The sequence below is a fragment of the Lactuca sativa genome, chromosome 3, assembly GCF_002870075.4.
Source record: "Lactuca sativa cultivar Salinas chromosome 3, Lsat_Salinas_v11, whole genome shotgun sequence".
Classification (NCBI taxonomy): domain Eukaryota; kingdom Viridiplantae; phylum Streptophyta; class Magnoliopsida; order Asterales; family Asteraceae; genus Lactuca; species Lactuca sativa.
Genome location: NC_056625.2, coordinates 104,949,469 through 104,974,326, shown reverse-complemented (window position 1 = coordinate 104,974,326; position 24,858 = coordinate 104,949,469). Strand labels below are relative to the sequence as shown.

At 34.9% G+C, this 24,858-nt stretch overlaps 1 protein-coding gene across 1 annotated transcript; it reads left to right on the top strand.

The window, feature by feature from the left end:
* Positions 1-253: 253 nt before the first annotated feature.
* LOC111897632 (ferredoxin--NADP reductase, leaf-type isozyme, chloroplastic) lies at positions 254-3,168 on the top strand. The gene is made up of 10 exons (XM_023893595.2): positions 254-491; positions 608-839; positions 995-1,131; positions 1,533-1,611; positions 1,716-1,807; positions 1,904-1,981; positions 2,072-2,134; positions 2,243-2,477; positions 2,561-2,676; positions 2,939-3,168. Exons 1-9 carry the CDS (start codon positions 387-389, stop codon positions 2,626-2,628), a joined length of 1,089 nt encoding a protein of 362 aa, XP_023749363.1. The 5' UTR covers positions 254-386; the 3' UTR covers positions 2,629-2,676; positions 2,939-3,168.
* The last annotated feature ends 21,690 nt before the right edge of the window (positions 3,169-24,858 follow it).

The following is a 24,858-nucleotide window of genomic DNA, read 5'->3' as shown; positions in this document are numbered from 1 at the left end:
GTTACAAATTAAAAAATAAAATCTGTATCAATATAAAACGTATATAACAAAATATCTAATCAATAAACCATACAACTTTTCATCCTAAGATACATAAAAAAGATGATATTTTCCTATAGAATCTGTTTTGTTCTTTATCATTTGAGAAAAATAATCTTGTTTATTAAGAATTCAAAAGGGAAATCACGTTTGTGGCCACAGAAACTCACAAGTGTACAAAGCCAACACAAATTTCTTATCCTCACATCTGCCAGTGCCATTGGCTTTCTAATTTCCTCCATCCAATTCACAAATATCCATTCCCTTCAACATCGCATTTCTTCTTCACTCATAGTATATCTTCCCTTTCTCTTATCCCTCTTCACTCTTCATTTTGTTCGATCACCATGGCTTCTGCAGTAAGTGCTATAGTCTCCCTCCCATCTTCTAAATCCGCTGCAATTTCAACAAGAACATCCCTCATCACTCAAGAACGAGTCTCCTTCACAAAGGTATCTTAATTTCACTCTCTTCTTCTACATTTCATCTGGGTTTTGCATATTCTGGGTTAAAGTTCTAGTTTTTATACTTTCTCTGAAAATGGGTTTTTGTCTTTCTTCATGTTTAGGTGCCATATTACAAGAATGTGTCATCAAATGTTAAGTCGCTATCAATTAGAGCTCAAGTTACAACAGAAGCTCCTGCTAAAGTAGAGAAAATTTCAAAGAAACAAGAAGAAGGTGTAGTTACAAATAAATATCGCCCAAAGGAACCTTACGTTGGTAGGTGTCTTCTCAACACCAAGATCACCGGCGACGATGCCCCTGGTGAAACTTGGCACATGGTCTTCACAACCGAAGGTATGATCGATCCAAATTTGATATGGGTTATGATCAAACTTTCTTGATCAATACAAAAAGATTATCTTTTGGTAGTTAAAGATTCAAACTTTATACAAGATGTTCTTATATTCTTGGAGTGAAATCAAGATTGGTTTATTGTTCGATTTGATTAGGTGAGATCCCATATAAAGAAGGACAATCCATTGGTGTAATTCCCGATGGAATTGACCCAAAGAATGGAAAGCCACACAAATTGAGATTGTATTCCATTGCGAGTAGTGCTCTTGGTGACTTCGGAGACTCCAAAACTGTAAGCATATCTACAAAATTCCCTTCTTTTTGAAATCAATTTTAAGCATATGGTGCATCAAGATCATCTCTCATATCTACCTTTTCAAATCAAACAATAAAAGTTTCAAACACGTATTTTTCCAATTTAATAACATGTCAAATTGGTTAATTTGGAAATTACGAGTGAAACTCGATATAACAAAAAGTTCGAAATGGTTAATATGGAAAAAATACAAAAACTTTTATTCTTTGATTGGAAAAATGAAAGTATTCGAGGTTAAACCAATGATTGTTTTGTAATTTATGGTATTTTGTAGTGTAAAAACATAAGAAAAAGAAAATTACGATAGTTCATATGTATTCGAATAAAGATTCATGTGCGCATGTATATCAATCTTGTGAACTTCATGTTTTGTGTAGGTTTCATTGTGTGTAAAAAGACTAGTCTACACCAATGACGCAGGAGAAGAAGTTAAAGGAGTTTGCTCTAACTTCTTATGTGAGAATAAATCTTTAACTTTTTCTTACTAAACTTTATTCTATCTTTTTTTTTCTCCTTTTTATTATTCTAACATGAACAATATTTGATTAACAACAAATCAGGCGACTTGAAGCCTGGAGCAGAGGTGCAAATAACAGGTCCAGTTGGAAAAGAAATGCTTATGCCAAAGGATCCTAATGCAACTGTTATAATGGTAACATTTAATAAAAAATGTAACATTTAATAATATTTCTCACACTCATTATTCTATTAAAAAAATGTAACATTTAATAATATTTTTTGAATGCAGCTTGCAACAGGAACTGGTATTGCTCCATTTCGATCATTTATGTGGAAAATGTTCTTCGAGAAACACGAAGACTATAAAGTAAAAACTTAGCACCTCTCATCTCATCGACTAGTAATTATTATAAATAATTTGACAAAATAAAGCTTTAAACTTGATTCATAATTGCAGTTTAACGGATTGGCATGGCTCTTTTTGGGAGTTCCCACAAGTAGTTCATTGCTATATAAAGAGGTGAAAACTTGTCATCATTCATTCATCTTTCGAAAAGAAGATTAAAAAATCGGATGATTGAAAAAAAAACGACTCCAAACTTGATCATGTGTTTCTAAAATCTTTCAGGAATTTGAGAAAATGAAGGAGATGAAACCGGATAACCTAAGAGTTGACTTTGCTGTGAGTAGAGAACAAACTAATGAGAAGGGTGAAAAGATGTACATTCAAACAAGAATGGCTCAATATGATAGAGAGCTATGGGAATTACTCAAGAAAGACAACACGTTTGTGTATATGTGTGGGCTTAAGGGTATGGAGAAGGGTATTGATGACATTATGGGTACATTGGCTGCTGAAGATGGTAAATTACTGAAATACCCTCATTCAATATGTGTTCTTTGTTTCTTGTAATTCATTTTTTTTTTTGTGTATGTTTTTTGGTAGGGATTGATTGGGTAACATACAAGAAGCAGTTGAAAAAGGAAGGACAATGGAATGTGGAGGTGTATTAAGTGGTTATGTTCCTTTTTGTACAAATACAGCCCTCTCTTTGTAGATAGGTAACATTCTGTTTTTGTAATTTGCATATTTGACGACTTCTTTTTTTTTTTTTTGGTCATATAATTTTATTATAAACCAAGACTATATTGTCAAGGGATTCCCACCCAAATTTTAGTTTATATTTTTGAGGGCATGGGTTATGAAAGTATAATTCAAGTATGGGAATAACGAATAAGATTCTTCTTATATGTTGCAAATGATAAAAGGATAAAAAGAAATTGAGACATATGATATTGGCTTAATATGGTTTCCTTCGTATAGCTTTGGATGCTTATTTCGAGTGCCCAAAACGCAACAAGTACAGAAGGATATGGAAGTAATCATGGCATTATGTGAGAGCATTTGACTTCACCAACGAAAAAAGTGTACTAATGATAACAAATGGTTCTTCCTTTGCCACAATTTATATGTTATGGTGCATGTGTTTTTAATTCCATTTGTATCCAAAGTCATTCTCTTACATTATATTCAAGATAGGGTCATTGGTTCGAGCCTTCTCTTCCACTTTGAGCCTTCATGTTGTTCTATAGACTTTTGATGGTTATTATGGAGGTATCAAGGATGATAGTTGTCACAACTTGAAAAAAAAAAATCAAGGATTAAATTAAAGTTTTGAAACTGGTAAAGTTGATTTTTATGGTCCCTAGTTAATAACTATAAACAATATGTTTGGAAATTATACGGTTAAAGCACTTCTTCTAGAGTGCTTATCGTTACTGTTACAATTTCGAAGGATCCCAACCCCATTAAATATTAACTAGATCGCAAAAATCTAGATTTATAGATTTACACGTGTCCAGTGTCGATTAAAAAAAATCATGTTTTCTTTTCTCAACAATCCCCACATGAATAGAAATAGGTTGAAATGCATAGAGGTTCTGATAAATTATCATCGGTTGAATCTAGCATAGAATATATATAGGTTTTATTGTTTGTTATTTTTTGTAAAGCATATCGAGTCTCTTAGATATCAGTAGATGTGATGTCTTTAATTTAAACTAATGTATCTTCAATTTTTATGTCTAAAATTAGATTAAATATCCAAAACTCATCATTTAAATACATATCCAGGGGTGCAAATGGACAACTGCACATGACCCATTTTTTTTATTATATATTGTATATATTTATTTAAAAATAAAAAAATTATAATAGCGTTAAGGGTATTTTTCCTTATTCATCGTGGATATTTAAATCCTCAAGATCGGCCCTAATCATATCAATCATTTATATCAAAATCATAATCATAATGTTAAATTATCAAAACTAAAAAAAGTCTCAAATAGTATCATAACATCGATGCGAGTGTACAATCACGCAGCATTCTTCCCTTTCACACACCTGAACAACTTGAAAAACATTTAACTTTAAAACATAAGCAAAAGGTTTAGTGAGTTCCACAATATACCATACATTCCATCAAACATAGAGTATGCTATTTTGAATGATTTTTTAAGTAATTGAATCTTTAAAAAATAGCATTATTCTTTCAAAATTCTACCAAAATAACATGTGAGAAAGCATGATGTTATTTTGACACATTTTGCTACTTGACGAAAGAAACATATAGCTTAATCTTTAAAATTTGTCATTTTATTCCATTCTTCTAGTTTTAATTAATTAACAAAGTATATCAGGTAAGTTTGCATGTTTTGACGAAGTAGGATGTTACTTTGACATATTTTTGCTACAAAGTAAACCATCATTGTAATACTAATGCATTTACTAATGTACATTACAAATAACTTTGTAGTGTTATAATACTTCTTTGTGCATGCTGGATATCCCAAAAGAAGAATGCCTCTTTCATGAAGTATATCGATCATCTTACTTAGGGTCCATAAATTGGTAAGTTTTCTTATTTCAAAATCTTATACCACCAGATTTCATATATTTTTGTCCATATGACATATCTGGTAAGAAAAATAACTTCACGAGAAAATATGGTCCTAATTTAATGAATCTTTTTGTTATTTCAGGGATTTTGTATGAATTAAAATGAAAAACAAAAGAAGGTTATAAAAGTGTAAAGAAAAAATTGCAGCAAATTTTTAAGACTGATCTTTATCAATAGGAAAAAGCAACAACAAAATGGACCGGTAGCAGCACCATATTCCGATGTATTTCTATATTGATAAATGTGTCTTATCAAGTTTTTAACCTTCTTTTTAGTATATCTTGTTATGCTTTAATATCTCATGTAATAAATCGTTAAAAAAATTCAACATAGATGAAGATTTTCCATATTGAACTTTTTGTTGTGATTTACAAAGAAACGCCAAAAAGTAGTATTGTAGTAAGTATTCTAGATTGAATAAAACATTATTGCACTAAGCACACCACCCTTGCCCCTCGTGAAACACGAGAAACTCTCTAGTTAAAAAATTAAATTAAAAATTTTACGTTATTGATTTTTAAAATATCTATTTTTGTTAAGTAATTTGATAGTCATATTTTAGAACCATATTATCTTATTGACCTGATTGTATATGAATAAAAGAAATATATTTTTTTATTCATATTATTTTTAAGTATTGTCGTGGTTAATTAATTTAAAAATAATTTGGTTCAATATTTTTTATTTTGATTATAATTATTATTTCAAATAAGAACCATTGTTTTCATGGTATTGTAACTTACTATTTAATTTTATGTTATATATATATATATATATATATATATATATATATATATATATATATATATATATATATATATATATATATAGAGAGAGAGAGAGAGAGAGAGAGAGAGAGAGAGAAAAAAAAAATAGGTTCAAATGTTTTTAACAAATATTGTGTGCCTAAATACTCCAATCAGAATTTAAGAAAAAAGAAATCATTAATTAAATAATAAATGGTAGCTTAGTCATTTTACCTTTATAAACCAAATATAAATGTTGTATATTTGGAAAATCATTAAATGAATATCACATATATCCTTTTTAAATCGTTGTTTCATCTCACTAACCCTAATCCTTGTTCTTTTCTTTTTTCGATCGGCAGGCACAGGAGTGACCCAATTTCTTCTTCCGTCCTCTCCACCATTGGCGACTTTTGCTTCCTTCATGACACTGTCAAACGATATTTATTTGTAAGTACAAGGCTTTAACTATCCAAATCAAAGCTTGATCAAAGTAACAACTCAAGTTGTGGGCAGAGAGAAAAAATGATGTTGAAAGTATATGTTAATCGACTTTCCCAGACATCTCGTTCTATTCTCCTCTTCTACAGGTAAATTACATTCTTCATTTACATTGGGTGTTTTCTTTTTCTGTTCCAACATGTACTTTTTCACATTTGGCAGCTTCGTTGTAGAAATGGCTTGAAAAAAAATTTGATTTCTATGTTGCACGCATGGTGTTTGTAGAAATGCCTCAAAGAGAATTTGATGTTCAAATTCTTGAAGAACACAAAAATAATTCTAACTTAGTTATTTGTGTTATTTGGTTCTAACATGTGGTATGTTTATTTGTTAATTGCCTGAAAGAATATTTCTTTCATTTTCTTCATTAAATCTTTTGATATGTTTTTTTTGTTATTAACTCCTTGTTTGTTAATTACCTGAGTAGCATCAATCTTTGCTATTGGTATTTGATTTTTTTAATCAATTTAGGGTGAAAATTTGATTAACGGTTTATAAGAGATTTTCACAAATTTGAGACAGTTTAGAACTTAAACATTGTATGAATGAGAAAACTATTCTCAAAAGCATTTGTAATCACCTGATTAAATAAGCAATATGTGGAAAATATCAAAATCTAACCGTCTAATATTTGAAAAATATTAATCTTAACATGTTCCACTATTCCAACAATTTTATAATCTTGATTTAGTAGCAAATTTTATGTATTCTGTCAGAATGTATTCTATGTATTCTATCATATTCTATGTATTCTTCCAGAATATATAAAGTGCTAGGAATTGCATGTAACATTCTAGTAATTCTGACATAATGCATTTATACATTATATGCTTTAAAATGTTTATATATAGAGAAATACGATTGCAAATGGCAAATCACATGCTTTTAATTCTTTATAGTGGCATGTAAAGTTATAACTAGCAAATTTTATTCTATGTATTCTGCGAGATTGTATTCTATGTATTATGCAAGATTGTGTTCTGTATATTCTACCAGAATGTATTATATGTATTCTGCCTGAATGTATAAATTAATAGGAATTGCAAGCAACATGTTTTTAACTATTATTAGTTTTTGTTATATTTGTGATAGGAATGATCGGAAGAATGGTTTGAAGACTTGATAAGGATGACTTGAAGAATGAGCCAAAGATTGATGACACTCATAGTTTAAGAATGTTCTTATTTTTTAAGAATTACACTTGTATTTATTCATTAACTGTATATTCTTATAATGCTGATTTTTTATGATATTCTTTTAGAATATGTATAAATAGATTAAAATGTATAAGGCTATTAGTATGTAAGAATATGTATAAATTTGTATTTAAGTTCGAATGTATATGAAAATATTAAAATGTTGTTATTCTTCAACTAGGAGTTCAAGAATTTTGTTATTCTTCATTAATATTCTAATAGAATAAAACTCTGAAAGAACATCATTCAAACAAAAATCCATTCTGACGGAATAAAATCGGTTATATTTACAAATTATATTTAGAATTAATTAGAATTAATTTAAAAAAATCAGATTTTTAAAATTAAGAGTGTTAATGATCCCTTAAATCCAAAAATTTCCTTTTTTTAAAATAGGTTAATTGACTAAAATACCCTTTTGCTTAAATTTATGTGATTATATGGTACATGCTATCCTTATGTAATATCATAGACCCTTAGATCATGATCATTGATTCTATTCATCCGGTGGACCAAATCTGTGCATTCAGGCACACAATAGTTAGTAAAAACAAAATAACCTAAACATATATATATATATATATATATATATATATATATATATATATATATATATATATATATATATATATAATGATAATGTATACCAATATATTTAAATTAACAAATAAAATATATTATATTAAAATTACAAATCCTCTCTAATAAATGAAGGTTTTTTTGCCACTTGTCATATTCTCATTCAATTTGTCAAATGTCATTTTATGGTTATTTTAAATTAATTTTTTGGGCTAATTGCATAAAAACCATCATATTTGCACAAAATTGACAGATTTGACCAAAGTTCAAATTTAGGTCCGTATTTGCCTCAAACTTGCATTTAATGTGTCGTTTTTGCCAAGTAGCCGGTTTCCCTTTAATCAACCGGTTACCACTTGCTTAGGTGGAAGATACGTGGCATTTATCATTTAAAAACCCATTCACAGACATCCTCGTGTGCAATTGATCCCTTCGACCCCCACAGTTAGTCACAAAGCTACAACGGAAAAATGACAACTTTGTCTTCAAGATCAAACTTCAATGGTGGTACAAGAATGAGGAACAAGAAGGTAATAAGATGCGACTGTGGTGATGTTTGTGGTATATCAATCTCACGAACACCTGATAACCCAGGAAGAAAATTTTGGGGCTGCCCTAATTATTAGGTAAAAATCTATTTATTTTTGTACTAATTTATCCCTAAAATTTTAGGGTTGCTCTAACTTCCCAAAGAGGAACGTATGTAATAGAACCCTAATTTTTTGTTGTAGGTGGAAGGAGGTAATTGTGGTTTTTTCAAATGGGCGGATCAAGCCATTGTTAGAATTGATCATAGGGTTATTAGTGGTTATATCGTTGATGCTAGCAATAGTAGTTATTAAGATGTAGTTTTGTTGGTTTTTCCTGTATTAGTAATATATTAAGGGTAATGAAGAATTGTTACATCTTTGTAATGTTTTTTTGAACGGATGAATGTTACATGTTTGTAATGTATTAAGGGTATTAATGGTAATGTTACTAATGGTAGTTAATTGTTATCTCATGTATATGTTACATGAATGGAAGTACATTGCATAAAAGGAAGGCTAATGAATGGAAGTGCACTGAAAGTACATTAGTTACATTCACAATGAAAGTAAACTTTGCATGAATGGAATTGCACTAACTTGCATAAAAGGAATTGCACCGATGAAATGAAGAATTGTTACATCTTTGTAATGTTTTTTTTTAACGGATGAATGTTACATGTTTGTAATGTATTAAGGGTATTAATGGTAATGTTATTAATGGTAGTTAATTGCTATCTCATGTATATGTTGCATGAATGGAAGTACATTGCATAAAAGGAAGGGCTAATGCATGGAAGTATAATGAAAGTACATTAGTTACATTCACAATGAAAGTAAATTTTGCATGAATGGAATTGCACTAACTTGCATAAAAGGAATTACACTAATGAAAGTACATTGTTAATGCTTAACATTTACTAGAAAATAAAATAAAAACATCATGGTTACCATAATATGGGGCATCCATTATAAACATTAATATAAAGCATCCATTGCATAAGTTTTACTAGCATTTAGCAGCCATCCATTTTGTATACCAAAACATGTACCCAAAAGCCTAAAAAATATCCAAAAAAGGCAAACCATAAACAAATGGATGTATGCTGCAAGTAGTGGGTATATATCAAAAAATAACCAAAAAGGGCTACCTATATAATTTCCCAATGAAACCATCCCCACTTTTGCCCCCATATACCAAGGTAACTACTCTAAATCTATTGGATAGCTAGATGTAGAACCCCTTCCATCTTTGTCAAAACAAGGTTTCTTCAGCTTTTGCAGGATGATCCTTTCTGAGGGCTTTCTTGTCCTTCTAGGTGGTACATGCCCTTCATCATCAGCATCATTTCCTTCCAAATCTGCTGCATCATCCTCACCAGCACCATCACCCTCACCGGCACCATGACCATCACCCTCACCCTCACCCTCACCTGCTACTTCACCAGCATCATCAGCATCACCCTCACCCTCATTTCCTTCCATCTCACCATCAGTGTATGGAATATCCTCAACTTCATTGACATCCTGTTAATAAAAATTTGAAAAATACTTATTAATAAAAGATATAAACATGTTTGTTACTAATGTTAGCAATTATAAAATGATGAAGTCAAACTAATCATCTCAACTGGTGGCATATCATCCAATTCAACTTGAACCCCTCTCATGCTCTCTATTTCAGCCATGCTATATCCTGCCCCAAGTAGGTCTGCTACACTTTCTAGATCTAGCATCATCATCTCTGGGAGAACATCACTTGCATTTCCTTCAGTGAATTCAGGTTCAGGATTACCCTCATTCTCAAATTGACTTTTTTCATCAGTACCTTTAAGAATAGCATCCATTTCATCTTAACCTCATCTAGTATTTTTGTCATGTCAGGTTCAACATCCTCAACACCTTTTTCATCATTAGCATGATGAATACTTTGAATAATAGCATCCATTGCTTCTTGCAATCCATCACCTTTCTGATAATTATACTTTGCTTGGCTAAGAGAAGCTTCAAAAGTGCACATCATATCAACCAAACTGTCATCATCAATATCTTCTTTGTCAAAAAAATCTTTCATTTGTTCCTCACATCCCCTACCTTCAACATGACCATCTAAACCATCATGCTCATCAAGTAGAACTCTATCTTCAACAATGTCACCACCTCTTTTTATCCCCAACTTCCTTTTGCTTTTAACAAATTTAGAACCTGATGCTTGATTTGGGTCAGATTGGACCTTTTTCCTTGGCCTTCCTTTCTTCTTTGGTAGCATAGGAACTGCTTCCTCCCTCTCAGACCTATCACATGATGCTTGACTGGGTTCAAATTGTTCCTTCCTTGGCCTTCCTTTCTTCTTTGGTGGCATAGGGACAGGTTCCTGCGTCTCAGACCTATCACATGATGCTTGACTGGGTCCACATTGTTCCTTCCTTGGCCTTCTTTTCTTCTTTAGTGGCATAGGGACAGGTTCCCTGGTTGCATTCTTGCATCCCTTCTAGTTATGGACATACTCAAAGCATTTACCACACCTTACAGTTCTTGGGGTGTTTACCCTTCTATAATTTTCAGTTACATGTCTCCTTCTATTGACCTTTGGCCTACCAGGCATTCTCCTTGACACTGGTGGCAAGGGCTTTATGAATTCAGTTTGAGGCCATAGATTTGAACCATTCACTGGACTAATGTTAGCAGAGTAACACTTAAGGAATTGTTCCTTAGAAAACATGTGATCAATGTGTTGGAATAGTGTCTAAGGCTACAACTATATTAGGCAAGTATTTGACCCGATTGTGCATGGTCCTTTTGGGTTGCCTTCACCATAGCAACTTGATAGGATGATTTATTATGAGAGAATAAATATTATTAATATATTATGAGAATAATATAAGGAATAATAATATTGTTATTTGATTAATATAAGTCATAAATTAATTAGTATTAATTTGGTGACTTAAAGAGATTAATTAAATAAGAGGGTATAAACTGTCAATTGTTTGATAGTTACACTTTAGACTGTAAATCCTTATTGGATGAAGGGTGGACGGATTCTAGGGCTGGGGATAGCCTCAAATCATCCAATGATTATCTAAGGAAAGGATTTGGATTGCTTTAAGGAAAGATTATCCAACTAGGGTTTAAGATGAAACCCTTAAGGAGTCTACAACTATAAATAGACCCCATGGCCAAGGGAAATCGGTATCTCTTCTAAAGTAAGAAAACCCTGTCCGAATTTCTTCCCTCTCCTCTCTCTCAAATCATCCTCTTTGCTATTTGGTGTTTGTAAGCCATTAGAGGAGTGACAATTGTGACTCTAGAGCTCCAAGACAACAAGATCAAACAAGAGATTCAAAGGTAGACTTCTAGATCTGATTTTGTATTGTTCTTACAATCAATTAGTTATTAGAAGTCTTGGATTCTAAAGCATGTTTAATTAGAAAGCCTAGATCCAAGCATTAGGGTTTTGCATGCGCACATAGGAAAGTTCTTATGGCTAAAACCCATCAGTGGTATCAGAGCCTAGATTCGTTTCTATTAAATTGTTGCTTGTTTGTTTGAAACTTGTGTGCAAAATTCGAATTTTGTGTTTCTGTGTCATGAACTCGATCAGTCCCATGGTGGACTCGACGAGTCCAATTGGGAACTCGACGAGTTCGAGCGTCAGGAAGGGCCAGATTCGGGATTTTTTTCATATTTATCTTATGGAAACTTGCCTTTATCATATTAGATCAACCCTAATCCGATTTTATGATATATATGACTATAATCTTGATCTAATTAAAGATATTTATCAACTAATAAAATATTTAATTTCCTTATGTGATAATTAATTAATTATTTTGATTAAATTGGTAATTATCTTGCAAGAAATCATTAAATAAATCAAATATGGATAATTATGGAATTAATTGTTAATTGAGATTATTTGTTATTTGATCCTCCATGTTTTAAATGTTTGAAACTTGTCCTCAAGTTTTGAAATTTATGTTTGGTGATTAAAAGTTTCAATTTAGACAATTTAAATTTCAAACCCTAGATTTTTAAAAGTTTAAAATACAACCCTATACTAATATAATATTACAAGATTAATATATATATATATATATATATATATATATATATATATATATATATATATATATGTATAACTTAAATGCTAGTCTTACAGTTAGTAGGCCTCATTCACGAAGTCGATCTATAAGGTGGGTATAAGGTTGCGGCCTATAAAATGGCGCTTAATGGGTGTACACTCACACCCACCGCTTGCTTGATCGATGGAGGGTCGTTAGCCGAACGGGTAGGATAGGGCAACCTCATCCTCTCATTAAAAGTATAATATGAAATACAAAGTAACTACACATATTTTAAAATTTCCCAATCTTAGTTACTTTAGGAAAAGTGAATTGGTGCAATCCCATGAAATTACACTTTGCACCCTTGCTAAGAAGTTAGTGGAGCGTGTGTGGTTTACCGGCACACTAATTGGTTCTAAGAAAAGGTGGCAAATGATGATTCATTGTTTATCATAGTTCGATAGAGCGTGTGTGGCTTACCGGCACATCGAATAGGTGATCGTTACAATGAATGCACCATGTGAATTTGCATGGTAATTCACACCCGCTTTGTGATGCTCGGTATCCCAGTCACAAACAAGAGGGGCATATCGAGATTTAAACATGCCATTGAATAGTTTCAATGAATCTCATCCGAACCTAGGAATTCTCAATACATTTAGGACTTAAAGTTATGTTTTATGGTGGAGAATTATTGAATCGTCATTCACTTACCTTCATATTATTTGCATGTTAGATTACGGCATCCCTTTTCTAATATGTAAATATTGTTGTCGGATCCTAGCCCTGATTTTTCTTATTGGGTGATAATTAGGGATTCATATTCTAATCTATCTTTGTCCTTTCTATTTGTAGATGTCGAAACGGAAACAACGCTGCTGCTAGTTCTTTCACATTGACGAGCCTTTGTCAAAATGTCACTTTCGATGGGACGAACTTTAGCGAATGGATAAGATACATTCGCACCATTGCTCGCTATGAGGATAAGGAGTATGTCCTCGATGAGAAGCTCGAGAAAATCAACCCTGAAATCGCTACTCCAGCTGAAATGACCGCTTTTGAAACTCATGAGCGCAATGCAACGAAGGTACATTGCATCATGATAGCCACCATGAACTCCGAATTCCAAAAGTCCTATGAGGACATGTACCCGTACGAGATGCATCAAGACTTATTGGAGAGATACCACCAAAACGCGAGACAAAAGCGTTATGAGATTTTCACTAACATGATTTCCGCTAAGATGGGTCATGGAGAGTCTCTTACCGTACACCTGAAAAAGTTGCAAAGGTATGTCGACCGCCTTCGCAAGTTAAATGTTGACTTTGGGGAAGACTTGGCGATCGACATGGTGCTTCACTCTTTGCCTCCGATGTACAATCAATTTAGGATGACCTACCACATGAACAAAGAGGAAGTCACCCTAAGCAAACTCCAAGGTCTCTTGAGGGTCACTGAGAGCAACTTCAAAGACAAGTCTGTTGCACCAACTCCCAATCCACTCGTTGCTCCTGTCTTGGCTATTGGACAAGGGAAGGGAAAGAAGAGGAAGGCCTCGTCTAAGAACTATCGCAAGGTTAAAGCCTGAGATGGTGCCACTTCTAGTGGGACCAAAGTTGATCCTGCTAAGCCCTGCCCTAACCCAAAGGAGGCAGAGTGCCACCACTGCCACAAGATAGGACATTGGAAGAGAAGTTGCCCAGAGTACCTGCAAGCCATCAAGGAAGGAAAGATCAACCGTCTTTCGCAGGTATATACATAATTAAATCTAACGATTCTAATCATGCTATTTCTTGGGTTCTTGATACCGGTTGTGGTTACCACATTTGCTCTAATGTGCAGGGACTAAGAAGAAGTAGGGATGTGGAGCAAGGAAGGATCAATCTAATCATGGGGAACAGAAGATCGTCGCCTGTGACCAAGATTGGAGTGTATTCTTTAGTGCTTAGGAATAGTTGATGTTTAGATTTGAACAATTGTTGCTATTCGCCAGAAATGGCTAGAAACATCATTTCATTTCATGGTTTGTTTAGACAAGGTTTTAGATTTTTTTTTAATAATGAGAATGGTTCTATTTTGGCTTATCTAAATGGTGTCTTTTATTTAGAAGTTGTACCATGTAATGGAATATATGAAACTGTTATGATTGTTGATAACTTAGGAAATGATGTTTTGAACATAGATTCTTCCAATAGTATGGATAGAGCATCCTTGTGGCATTGTCGTCTTGGACATGTCAACAAGAAACGCATAGCCCAACTCCAAAAGGATGGAGTGTTGGAGTCATTCGACCTTAGGGAAGATGACACATGCGAGTCTTGTTTACTTGGAAAGATGACCAAGTCACCCTTCACAAGTACGTGTGAAAGGGGTGAGGGTCTATTGGACCTAATACATACTGATGTATGTGGACCATTTAGATCAACCACGAAGGATGGGAACCACTTCTACGTGACTTTTATCGATGACTATAGTAGATATGGGTATATCTATTTAATCAAGAAAAAGTCAGAAACTTTTGAAAAGTTCAAAGAGTTCAAGAATGAAGTTGAGAATCAATTGGGCAGAAAAATGAAGATGCTTCGATCCGATCGAGGAGGAGAGTACCTAAGTCTTGAATTCCACAATTATCTCAAGGAGTGTGGAATAGTTTCACAATTGACGCCTCCTAGGACACCACAATTGAATGGTGAGGCAGAAAGGCGTAATCGAACCTTATTAGATATGGTTCGCTCTATCATGAGTCATGCTTCACTACCTATCTCTTTTTGGGGGTATGCCTTAGAGACTGCCGCCCATATCCTTAACCGACTCCCCACTAAGAAGGTTGCCAAAACACCTCACGATATGTGGACAAGGAAAGCTCCCTCGTTAGCACATATCAAGGTTTGGGTTGCGAGGCTTTCGTAAGACGAGATACTCACGACAAGCTCGAACCTCGTAGTGAGCGATGTATTTTCATCGGCTACCCGCAGAAATCCTTTGGATATCTCTTCTAAAGACCGAAGGACAATGTTGTCTTTGTTGCAAGGAGAGGGGTTTTCCGAGAGCGAGAACTCATAAGCCAAGGAGACAGTGGGAGGAAAATTGAGCTTGAAGAGATTCAAGAGTCGATAGATGAAGGAACCTCTACCGCTGGCACTCAACCCAAGGAGGAAATTCCGGTTGAACCGATTGACGAGTCCTTACCTCTTAGACGTTTCGATAGAGTTAGAGTTCAACCCCAGTTTTATGGTTTTCATATTACTACCGAAGGGGACACGTATATTAGTGATGGTACACTAATAAACCTTGATGAACCTAATAGCTATAAGGAAGCCATGGCAGGCTCGGAGTCTGAGAAATGGAAAGATGCAATGGATAGCGAGATCCAATCCATGTATGATAACCAAGTTTGGAATTTGGTTGATAATGTGCCCGGACGTAAGACCGTTGGGTGCAAATGGATCTTCAAGAAGAAGACCGACGTGGATGGAAACGTACACACATATAAAGCGCGACTGGTCGCGAAGGGCTTTACTCAAACTCCCGGAGTTGACTATGATGAGACCTTCTCACCAGTTGCGAAGATAAAATCTATTAGAGTGATGCTAGCGATTGCCGCATTTCATGATTATGAGATTTGGCAAATGGATGTCAAGACCGCTTTCCTTAACGGAAAGTTGGATGAGGATGTTTACATGGCTCAGCCAGAGGGGTTTGTGGATCCAAAGCATCCGAATAGAGTGTGTAAGCTTGAGAAGTCCATTTATGGACTTAAGCAAGCATCTCGCAGATGGAATCTTTTCTTCGATGAGAAAGTCAAAGAGTTTGGATTTGTACGAAGCGAAGATGAATTGTGTGTATATGTCAAAGCCAGTAAGAGTATAGTAAGCTTCCTCGTTCTATATGTCGATGACATATTTCTCATAGGAAACGACATCCCGACTCTGCAGGAGGTTAAGTCCTGGCTCGGGAAGTGCTTCGCTATGAAGGACCTCAGAGGGGCTTCTTATATTTTGGGAATAAGGATAGTAAGAGAAAGAAGTAAGAGACTAATCGGACTTAGTCAGAACACTTACTTAGAGAAGGTACTAAAACGTTTTAGTATGGAAAACTCGAAGAAGGGAGAATTACCGATACAAAGCAATGCCAAGTTGAGTAAGACTCAAAGTCCGAGTACCGAAGCAGAAATAGCAGAAATGAGTCGAGCACCATACGCTTCCGCAGTTGGCTCAATCATGTACGCTATGACTTGTACTCGCCCTGATGTAGCCTTTGCTTTGAGCATGGTTAGTAGATATCAAGGGAACCCTGGCAGAGCCCATTGGATTGCAGTGAAGAATATCCTTAAGTACCTTCGAAGGACGAAGGAATGGTTCTTAGTCCTCGGAGGGAGTGATGACTTGAAGGTGCGAGGGTATAGTGACGCCAGCTTTCAGACCGACATGGACAACTACCGTTCGCAGTCGGGCTGGGTCTTTACCTTGAATGGAGGAGCAGTAACTTGGAAAAGTTCCAAACAGGAAACCGTAGCTGATTCAACGTGCGAATCAGAGTACATTGCAGCGAGCGAAGCGTCGAAGGAGGCAATATGGCTGAAGAACTTCATCGGTGATCTTGGAGTTGTACCTGCCATAAAGGAGCCCATGGAGATTTTCTGTGATAATGAAGGAGCGGTTGCCTTGACCATGGAACCGAGGGATCATGGTAGATCTAGACATATCGATAGAAAATATCACTTTATTAGACATCGTGTAGAAGAAGGACAACTCGTAGTGAAGAGGATATCATCGGAAGATAACCCAGCAGATCCGCTTACGAAGGGACTGAGTAGGGTTAAGCACTTGCAGCATGCTAGGAGTATTGGGCTGAAGGATGATATTATCATAGATTAGATAGTTAGTATTAGAAATGTGTAATAGATAAATGTAATTAACATTTGATGATTAAATAAAGGAGTTTTATTTATGAGTAATGTTACTGTCTTATGTTAATTGTTTAACTATTGTTTCATTTTGCATGTTTTGACTTCCAGAATAATTAAGTTTATTAAGAATAATCAAATTATTCGAATTGTCCACAATCGTTCATATGTTGGAAGTAGATATGAATGAAGATTGTCGTGAATTGGTGCGTAGATTGTCTAAATGGTATTAGACATAGCAAAAGATTGTTGCGATGTTCATGAGTGCTTATGAACTAGTTTTGAGCATTGGAACAAACCCGCGCTTGCTGGAATCACCTTATGGAATATGATATAAAAGGGTGATCGTAAGACGATGATATCATATAGTATTAAAACCTAGATATATGGTTTGTTATTTGTTAATTGATTGTACATTGATAATGCGAAAACGCATCAGTAACTCGGTGTTATAAAACGCATTGTTGTGTATAGTTGATTAATGAATAACTAAATGCATATAAGTCGAAGTTTATCTGTAACTTTTATCCTAAGAAGGTAAAAGCGATATCTCGGTCGCTCGGTGATTTGATTTGACTTATGTGTCGGGCCCGGTCAGAACTGAATTGATGTGTTCGATTAAGTTCTATGTCAAATAAATCGGAGATTGAGAAACCTAAATGCTTGACTAATCATTCCATAGAATTTTCAGCATGATATCTAACAGAGGACTGTACGATCCCTTATCTAAAGGACAAGATTGATTTGATCAGAGTTTGACAGCGTCTTTGAGAGCTATGATTGCGAATCGGATTGTACTTGTGCATATAGTTACTAGACTTATCCAAGTGGGAGACTGTTGGAATAGTGTCTAAGGCTACAACTATATTAGGCAAGTATTTGACCCGATTGTGCATGGTCCTTTTGGGTTGCCTTCACCATAGCAACTTGATAGGATGATTTATTATGAGAGAATAAAAATTATTAATATATTATGAGAATAATATAAGGAATAATAATATTGTTATTTGATTAATATAAGTCATAAATTAATTAGTATTAATTTGGTGACTTAAAGAGATTAATTAAATAAGAGGGTATAAACTGTCAATTATTTGATAGTTACACTTTAGACTGTAAATCCTTATTGGATGAAGGGTGGACAGATTCTAGGGCTGGGGATAGCCTCAAATCACCCAATGCTTATCTAAGGAAAGGATTTGCATTGCTTTAAGGAAAGATTATCCAACTAGGGTTTAAGGTGAAACCCTTAAGGAGTCTGCAAGTATAAATAGACCCCATGGCCAAGGGAAATCGGTATCTCTTCTAAAGTAAGAAAACCCTGGCTGAATTTCTTCCCTCTCCTCTCTCTCTCAAATCATCCTCTTTGCTATTTGGTGTTTGTAAGCCATTAGAGGAGTGACAATTGTGACTCTAGAGCTCCAAGACAACAAGATCAAACAAGAGATTCAAAGGTAAACTTCTAGATCTGGTTTTGTATTGTTCTTACACTCAATTAGTTATTAGAAGTCTTGGATTCAAAAGCATGTTTAATTAGAAAGCCTAGATCCAAGCATTAGGGTTTTGCATGCGCACATAGGAAAGTTCTTATGGCTAAAACCCATCACAATGTACTCATCAGGTGTTTGTTGGATATAGTTGATGGTTGCAATGGCATGAACACATGGGATCCCCGCCAGATCCCATAACCTACAGGTACAATGCCTTCCATCTAAATCCACCATGTAGCTATCACATCCTCTCCTTGCTTCAAACACATGTTGTTGACTATGAATTACTAACCAAAACCTACATCCACAAGTTACATGTTAAAGTTTCACCTAATGAAATTAAAAGAAAAGTTACATGTTAAAGGTCTACCCACTGTTGTAAAAATCCCAACTAGGTCCCGATTAATCTCCGATTAATCCCTAGGCGCTACTCGACCTATTAGAGGGCGCCTAGCGATTAATCTCTCCATACATAATGAATGAAATATTATAAAATGATGAAATTTGAGCATTTTAAAGAAGTTTTATCTCAATGGAAACTATTTGAGGTCTGATTAGTGTTGTATTAAACATATTAACCTATTTTGTTATCATATTAGTGGTATTTACGAACTTTGGTATGATATTAGTCATATTTATTTTTTTAAAATTCAACAAATTAGCAATTAATGGTATCTGATTAATCCCCCGATTAATCTCCGCCTAGCCGATTAATCCTTTGACCCTAGTCCACCGACTAGCTAACGTCGAGCGTTTTTTGCAACCCCGTCTACCTAATGAAATTAAAACAAAAGTTACATGTTAAAATTTTACCTAATAAATTTAAAACAAAAGTTACATGTTAAAGTGTTACCTCATGTTCTTCCCAAAAAGCTTCATCTTCTTTAACACTGCTGGACATATACGAGTATTTCATTTAGTGCTTTCCTCAATCATGTGAGCAAACCTGTCCATGATGTATATCCTTATTTCTTCAAGCATTGTGATCAATGGCTTTTTCCTAGCATCCACAATGATGGAGTTGAAGCACTCTGATATACCATTCTCCACTACCTCACATGCATACCCTGTACTCATGTAAGCTCTACACCATGTTTGGTGTTCTTTGGACATGAGATGCTCATATGCACCAGGATTGAGCTTTTTAATTGTGTCCATATGTCTCTTGAAATCACCTTCCACACAGCTCATAGCTGCAGCCCAAAACAGCTTCTTGAACTCCACCTCAGTGTAAGCTTTTCTAAAATTTGCATATATGTGTCAGGCACATTGCCTGTGCTCCACATGTGGCAATATATCTTTAACAGATTGCAACAAACCCTATACAAAAACCAACATACATGTAGGTGTTTATAAGTAGTTTGAAAAGGATTAATATGTTATAAAGAAACTTACTTTATGTTGATTTGATATAACTACCAAGCCCATTCCATCAATAAGGTCTAGATCACCACTAAGTAGCTCAAGGAACCAAGTCTAGTTGGAATTATTTTCCACATCAACAATAGCCCAAGCAATTGGATAAACCTAGTTGTTGGCATCTCTACCAATGGTTGTTAGCAGTTCACCCTTCACATGCCCCTTTAGAAAGCACCCATCAAGCCCAATTACTCTCCTACACCCTCTTTTCCAGCTATCACTTAGTGCTTTGAAACAAATGTAAAACCTATGAAAATAATTATTTCCATTTGGATTCGTTGTTACACCAACTTGACATGTTGACCCCGGGTTTGACCTTAACAATTCATGGGCATAATCCCATATCCTTGCATAATGCTCAGTGAGTTTACCTTCTATTAAATTTTTGGCCCATTTCCTTGCCCTTCTAACCTGTCCTATAGATACCACACACCTATACCTTTGTCTGATGTCATCAATCATTTCCTGAAGTTTCATCTTTGGCTTATTTGCAATTTCAATCACATAATGTCTTCCAATCCATTCAAGGGACACAATGGACCCAAACTTAAACTGCCTACAACATTTATGGTCACCATTCATAGCTTTGATCTGAAAATATCTTTCTTTGTACATCCATGCAGCATAAATTCTGAAAGGGAATTTATTCTCTTCCTTCCTATTGTCACATCTAGCTACAATTCTTTTACTATCACATTTTTCAAAGTATATTCTATAGCCATGTGACACTGCATAATTGGTGACACAAAACTTCAGTTGGGCAGGGGATTCAAAGATGTCACCAAGCTTTGGTACCATCTTGTCCTACTTGATGGTTGGGTCATGAATTATATAGTTGTTTTTCAATACCTCCTGTTCATCTTTATCACTCTGCCAATCAGTAGCATGGTACACTTGTGCTCTGACTTTATCCGCCATACTAGAATTTCGTAGGTTTTCATCACTTAATAGTGATGGGTTTTAGCCATAAGAACATCCTATGTGCTCATACAAACCCTAATGCCTGGATCTAGGTTTCTCTATTGTACATGCAATTCATCCAAGACTTTAAACCCTAGTTCTAGCATACAATTAATCATATTAACATGTGAAAAGGGTTTTTAGATCTTACCTTGATTGTTATATAGCAATAACAATCTCAAATCCTCCTTGTAATGACTTTAGAAAGCTTAGAGTCACAAATTTCACTCCTCTAATGGTTCACAAACACCAAGAGCAAGAGGATGAAGAACAAGCAGAGAGGAGGCTGCCCAAAATGTGTAGAAACCCTAGTGGAACTCTTAGCCTCGTTTTTGGGGCTTAAGGGTACTATATATACATGTAGGCTATTAGGGTTTTCAACTAGGAAACCCTAATTAGATTGCTTAAGCCCTAAGAAGCCCATGGACCCTTTTAGAATAACCCTTGGACGATTTCTAATGTGTTTCCCCATAGAATTCTTCCAACCTATTATTCCAAGGTAATCCATAGCCCAAATGCAATTATCTTATAATTACAGTTCCAGTACCTTAAGTTTAATTAATCTCTTTTAGCCACAAAATTAATTATCAATTAATTCTTGACTAATATTAATTAAACAATATGATTTCTCCTTTAATATATTATTCTCATAATATATTAATAAATCATAATTAATCATTTCCCTCCATAATTCATCCTATCAAGTTGCTTTGGTGAAGGCAACCCAAAAGGACCATGCACCATCGGGTCAAGTACATACCAAAATAGTTATGGACTTAGACACTAATCCAACAGTCTCCCACTTGGATAAGTCTAATAACTATTCTGCGTATGACTTCAGATCCTGATCTGTAATCGTAGCTTCCAAAAGCCGCTGTCAACTCTGATCTTATCAGATACACGTCCTTTAGATAAGGGATCATATATTCCTCCATTCTAGATATTGTATAGACGTGAGACATGGATTTCAATCATTCTCTCTATACTGATTCCCGATTTCCGATTTACGATGACTGACAACAGACTACAATTGAACACATCAAATTAGTCTCGACTTGACCAAGCACTTAGTGTCATCACTAAATCATCGAGGGGCCCATAGATATCGATTTCATCCTACTTTGGATAAAAGGAATGGATAAACTTTGATTCAATGCTTGCTTGCACTCACTCACCGAATCACACACAATAATATGTTTTATAACACCAAGTTACTGGTGCGTTTACATATTATCAATGTGTAACTGACTCGCAAGATACAACTCACACATCTCGGTTTCAAGAATATAAGATATTATCGTCTCACCAATCACTCGTGATAAAATCCATGAAGTGATCCAAGTGAGCGTGGGTTTAATCCAATGCTCAAATCATATTCATAAGCACTCATGAACATTGCATCAAACATTTGCTTATGTCTAATACACTTTAGACAATCCACACACCAATTCATGACAGTCTTCATTCATACCTACCTCCAACATATGAGCGACTGTGGTCCGTTCGAATAATTCGATTGTTCTGAACCAATTTAATTATTCAGGAAGTCAAAACATGCAAAGTGAAACACAATAATAATACTAATCCCATATGGCCCCAAACCCTGGGTATAAATAAAACATTTTATTTAATCACCATATTGAGTACTCATTATTTGTTGTTTCGAGTAATCTACTTCTTACTTGAATTATAACTACACTTGTCCCATGCTCTTTGTAACGCCCGTAGATCCGGGCTAGTCAATTTAGAGATAATAGGGGTCGAAAAAAACTTTTCAACAAAAGACTTTTTAGAATAAATAATATTAACCAAGTTGTATAATATGTCTCAAGGGTTCCATACATATAAAGAACGCCGAAATCCGAGTTATAACGAAGAAGTTATGGCCCGTCGAAGTTTTTCGGCAAAACCGACACGACACCAGGAGACGTAAAAAGTGAATTTTTGATAGAAGACTTTTTAGCCTTAGTGATCTAAACCAAATTTGTAGAGTATGTTAAACCCAGAAAATCCATAAAAAGAACGCCCAAATCTGACTTCGTATGAGGAAGCTATGATTTTTCGAAGTTTCGACCTAGCAGTGTACAACCCGAAACTCGAATTTTAATTCGAGTGATTTTTGGCTTACGCGACCTAAATTAGAGTTGAATATCTCATTAATAGGAACTTAACGGTAAAAAGAAAGACGAAAACAGAGTCCGTATGAAGGAGTTACGAATTCTTCGCGGTCATTTAGCAGTCTAATCTCCTCCTACTGTTAAATTTAAGATCGGTCGAGAAGTAGCCGACGGAGTCTAAATGAAAGTTGTAGATCTTGTTTTCACCTATGCGTGGAAAAAAAGAATGTCAAAAACGGAGCTTGTATGCGAGAGTTATCATTTTTCTAAGTCGGGAGGCTGCTGTGCGAAATCGGGTGACGTGGCGCAATCCTGGCCGTTGCTTCCTCCCCAAGGCTAGCCACCAAATGGCTACACCTGGCCTGGAACTCGACGAGGTTGAGGCTTTTCTAGCCTATAAAAAGGGAGCAGGGGCACCCTCATTTCTCACACATTTCCCAATTCTTTCTCTCTCTAAACTCTCTCTCTCTCTAACCCCCCCTAAAAGCCTAGGTAAACCCCCTAGCACCCGAAGAAGCCCCGAGGCTCCCAGAGTCCCAAGAAAAAGGGTCTTTCGATTCGGAAACGCTGCTCCATGTAAAGTCCGGTTTTCTTTAAAATCCGCTGTAAGTGAGCTACGCTTACGCAATTTTTAATATAGCTTTCAAATAAATATAAGAATTTTATTAGGTCCTTAAAATAATAATTATTTGGTCTATTATTATGAGTTATATTGAGTGTTATTTAACGCTTATATAATAATAATAATTGTGAGACTATTAATTTGTCGCGATTATCGTTAAACTAAACCCTAGTGGTATCGGTACTTGGTTTTATCGAAGGAAAATTGTTTTGAGAGTATCGAAGCGCTGTCCGAGTGCTGAGTCACCACCTTTCAGGTGAGTGCATAGTCTCTTTCATCTTACACATAGATATGAAGTATTTTAATATAAATTACGTGCTATGTGTGCATATTGTCTGAATACTTGCTGTCTATGTTGGGTGAAAGATTTTTATACATGTTTTAAATGATTTAAACTGTATATGTATTTTATATCTACAAAATGTGTTGGGTAAAACATGGGTAGATGAAATAGTTGTTGTGTGAAACACGATGAAAGACATCAATGTTGACAGTGATCCAGTCATCTAGTGGAGTATAGATGACGACCATGGACGATACTAGACAGTCTAGTGGAACGCTAGCAGGCTCGTAACCTGTAGGTGTTTTTGAACTAGGTGCTCATTAGATATTTTTGAACTGAGTGTGTTCACTAGGCATTTTGAACTAAGTGTGTTCACTAGCTACTTTTGAACTAAGTGTTTACCAGATGTTTTGGACTACGTGTTCACCACTTATAATCTATAAGCCTTGGTAACGATGGACTTCGTGTCGATTCCTTAGGATGATCCTTAGGAATAAATAAACGAGGAATACCTGATTCTTAGGGTAGATCCATAAGACTAAAGAAGATAATGGGGATAGGTAATTGGGTTGATTGTTTGATTAATTAAACATAATAATTATATTATTGTGGGTTGAAAACCCTTTGTACTCACCAGGTTTCCCAACTTGACCCACTCAGTTTATTTATATCACAGGTGTCGATATGAAGTGACATTACACTGAGAGATTAAAGAGATGTAGATCACTAGTGTAAATAAATGTAAGTTATGTTTATGCTTATGTTTCTGTATTGACGATGACATCCCAAATGTTTTCAAACAAATTATAAATACTTTTCTTCGGAAATGCTTTGATAACGTATTTATCATGTATTACTGGGAACAAATTCC

What these genes read in the sequence shown, in the direction of transcription:
- LOC111897632 (XM_023893595.2), top strand. Translation starts at nt 387, where the DNA reads ATGGCTTCTGCAGTAAGTGCTATAGTCTCCCTCCCATCTTCTAAATCC. An exon ending in AACGAGTCTCCTTCACAAAG is followed by an intron (nt 492 to 607) that starts GTATCTTAATTT and finishes CTTCATGTTTAG; the next exon opens with GTGCCATATTACAAGAATGT. An exon ending in AGTTTGCTCTAACTTCTTAT is followed by an intron (nt 1,612 to 1,715) that starts GTGAGAATAAAT and finishes ACAACAAATCAG; the next exon opens with GCGACTTGAAGCCTGGAGCA.